This window comes from Hydra viridissima, unplaced genomic scaffold (assembly GCF_058129835.1).
Source record: "Hydra viridissima isolate aposymbiotic clone 2 unplaced genomic scaffold, HvirCarnegie_v1 scaffold_7, whole genome shotgun sequence".
NCBI classification, from domain to species: Eukaryota; Metazoa; Cnidaria; class Hydrozoa; order Anthoathecata; family Hydridae; genus Hydra; species Hydra viridissima.
The window spans coordinates 2,443,390-2,446,364 of NW_028324306.1; the positions used below are offsets into that span (position 1 = coordinate 2,443,390).

Consider the following 2,975-nt stretch of genomic DNA (forward strand, 5'->3'; position numbering starts at 1 on the left):
GTTCAAATATTTGATAGTCAAATAGTTCCAGTTTACTCGACTTTTTCAAATTTATTGAGTTTTAGACTCGAACTCGTATGCCCCAAGTTGTTATAGAATGAAGAAATGTTTTTGATTAAATTTAATGTAATCAATGTTTTGAAAAATGTGGTGATTGCGATTATATACTTGATGATTATATTTTAACTCTTGATGATTTGTGGGATTAAACAACCGTTGAAACTCATCCAAATAAAAAATCGCTTTCTTTATCAAAAAAAAGTTAGGTTTTTTGTGTACACTTACTGTTTATGCACAATGTGGTAAATGTGGATATATAGCTTTTTTAGTATTTGATAATGAGGATATTTTAAACAAGGCTTATTTCAGAAAATATGAAAATGATTACAGCGGTGAAGAAAAATATGGATTTTTAAAAATATGTAACTGGTATTTACTAAAATGTGAAATCATTAATTATATTGTAAAAAAAAATTTCAAAAAGAACAAGATTTGACTAAATATTTGTTTTTATTATCCACTTGATATTCTCCAGAAACGAAGAACTCTTTAACTGAAAAGGTGTTAGAAACACTAAAAAACCCCCAAAAAAAATCATAAAGAAAATTTTAATCAGTAGGGTGTCCCAGAAACACACTTTTTTTTTTTTCCAGGATACCTCTCAAGTTTTTCCCATTCTCTGAAGTACCCTAAGGCTAAAAATAAACGGAAAAAAAAAAACCTTTGTCAAAAAGTGATATCTGTAAAATTTAAAAATTACGATTTTTTAGAAATAAATGTCCATTATTTCAATGTTTGATAAATTTGTAGTGAAATTTTTCTGATGTTATATTTTGTTTTTAATAAACTTAATGATGATCCCCTAGTTTAACAATATTATTATTAGTATTAGTGTGATTAAATGTCAATTTAAGTCGTCTGTGGTCAATTAAAAAGGAAAATTTAATTACGCGCGATTTGATCATATGACACGTTTTAGAGATATGTACTACATACAAGTTTACTTTTGTTGTCATGCTACATAATGTATTTTACACATAGCTAAAAATTAAAAAAAGATTCAATGAATAATATAATTGTTTAATGAATGATTGAATGAATAGATAAAATAAAGTGTGTTATATAATTTAATATTTAATAGTAATTTCTAAAATGGACCGTCATCGTAAGAAAGACAAGAATAAAGGAGAAAAGAGGAAGATACAGACTAATCCCAGAAGGCTACTGTTTCTTCTCAAGTATCCTATCAACCAGCTGCCCACGAACCAGCTCCCCAGCATTGGAAATGTGCTCAGATATATACAGTTTATCAAATCTTCCAAGGCTTTAAAGTTTAAATCTACAAAACCTTTTGTAGCTTGTCCTCAAAGTTTTCCAGGCAAAGACCTTATCTGCAAGGGTAGATCCTGTAAAGATCCCAACCATAAATGTGTTACTTCTCTTGTAATGGATGTGTGGAACAAGGCTGGTTTTGGAGAACTCATCATTTCTGGAGCTGCTGTCAGGTAAAAAAATTAAGTAATTTTTAATTATGTAAATAAACAAATAAGTAAATCAAAAAATAAACAAATAAATAATCAAATACCAATACAAATAATAAAAAATAACCAATATTTATGTAATTTATAAACTTCTTTTATGTGTAATCAGGGATAAGATTCTGAAGCTCCACATTAAGTATTGCAAAATAATCCATCTGAGAGATCTAAACTGGGATTCGAGCATTGGTAGATTCACTAAGATACAGGAAGAGTTCATTAAGGAGAGCAGCAAACTCCTCGATATATCTGTGGGGAAATTTGAGGAGAAGATCCAATCAGATCGACTTCGTTCCCAGAAGGCCAAGGCAGAGGACATCCAGTTTTTTTTAGATCAAAAAGAAGATAGAAAAATGTATATAACTACAGAGGTAGACAAAGAATTTGAAAAAGCTGTTAAAAACAGACAGGATCGGTGGCAGAGAATGAAGAATATGAAGATTACAGAAGTGAAAAAAAGACAAAAAACAAGGGAACTAGTTCTAAGTGAACTTGAGGCTTCCTTTGAATCTGATGCTGGTTCTTCTGCATCCGAGTCAGAAGCTGTAATTTCCACAGATGAAGATTCAGTCAATGAATTACTCCAAAACTCTGATTCTACAGTAAAAGGCAAGGTAAATAAAAGATTGTAATAAAATGTAAAGTTGGTTGTACAAATTTTGAGTAAACTTAATCAAACTGAATTCAATTAGATTAGAAATATCATAGCTGTTTATTATGTAGATAATGATAAGTATCAGTTCTGAGGATCTGGTGGATTGTACTTCTGAAGTATCTGCTCGATACAGGGTCGGGATTCGACCTCAAACCGCACTCATTGCAGCAATCTGCAATAAAGCAGGCGTGAATCTTGAGGATGTGCCCATCTCCAGAAGCTCTGTTCATCGAAAGAGATTCAAGAAGATTAAAGATCTAGGTAAGAGTAAATAGTAGAATATAAAATTATTGAAAATAATGAAGGTCAAGTAAAACTAGGATAAATAAAGATTAAATTATATAGGTGATAAAGTTATTTTAATTACTAGGAGACAAGATAAGACAAGATATAATGGAAACCTTGAAGGGAAAGAGGCTTGTTATTGCCTCAACGAGCTGTTCCCTGGTCATTTTTGTGAAACCTTTTATCGCTCGTTCCTTGGCTTCACTTCGCAATTTTTTCAGAGATTTCTCTTTGACTTTTTTCTCTTTGACAGTTTTGCTTTCCATTTTTTTATTCTCAAGAAAACTGTTTAGCTCAAATTCAATTTTTTCGGTCTTGCTGATTTTTTTGGTTTTTCCGATTTTTTCGGACTCGCCGATTTTTCGCATTTTGTTTTCCATTTTTATTACATCAAGAAATTTTTTTTTCAAAATCAATTTTTTCAATTCTTTTTTTCTGAGAATTGAAAAAAATTTTTTTTTCATTTTTTGGACTTGGAGTTTTTTTCATTTTTTTGG

The 2,975-nt window shown here is 30.3% G+C and overlaps 1 protein-coding gene across 1 annotated transcript; it reads left to right on the plus strand.

Moving 5' to 3' along the window:
* The first annotated feature begins 632 nt into the window (after window positions 1-632).
* LOC149885593 (uncharacterized) lies at window positions 633-2,771 on the plus strand. Its single transcript, XM_090094214.1, has 5 exons — window positions 633-1,505; window positions 1,651-2,152; window positions 2,262-2,454; window positions 2,564-2,640; window positions 2,760-2,771. Exons 1-5 carry the CDS (start codon window positions 1,153-1,155, stop codon window positions 2,769-2,771), a joined length of 1,137 nt encoding a protein of 378 aa, XP_089950340.1. The 5' UTR covers window positions 633-1,152.
* Window positions 2,772-2,975: the final 204 nt, after the last annotated feature.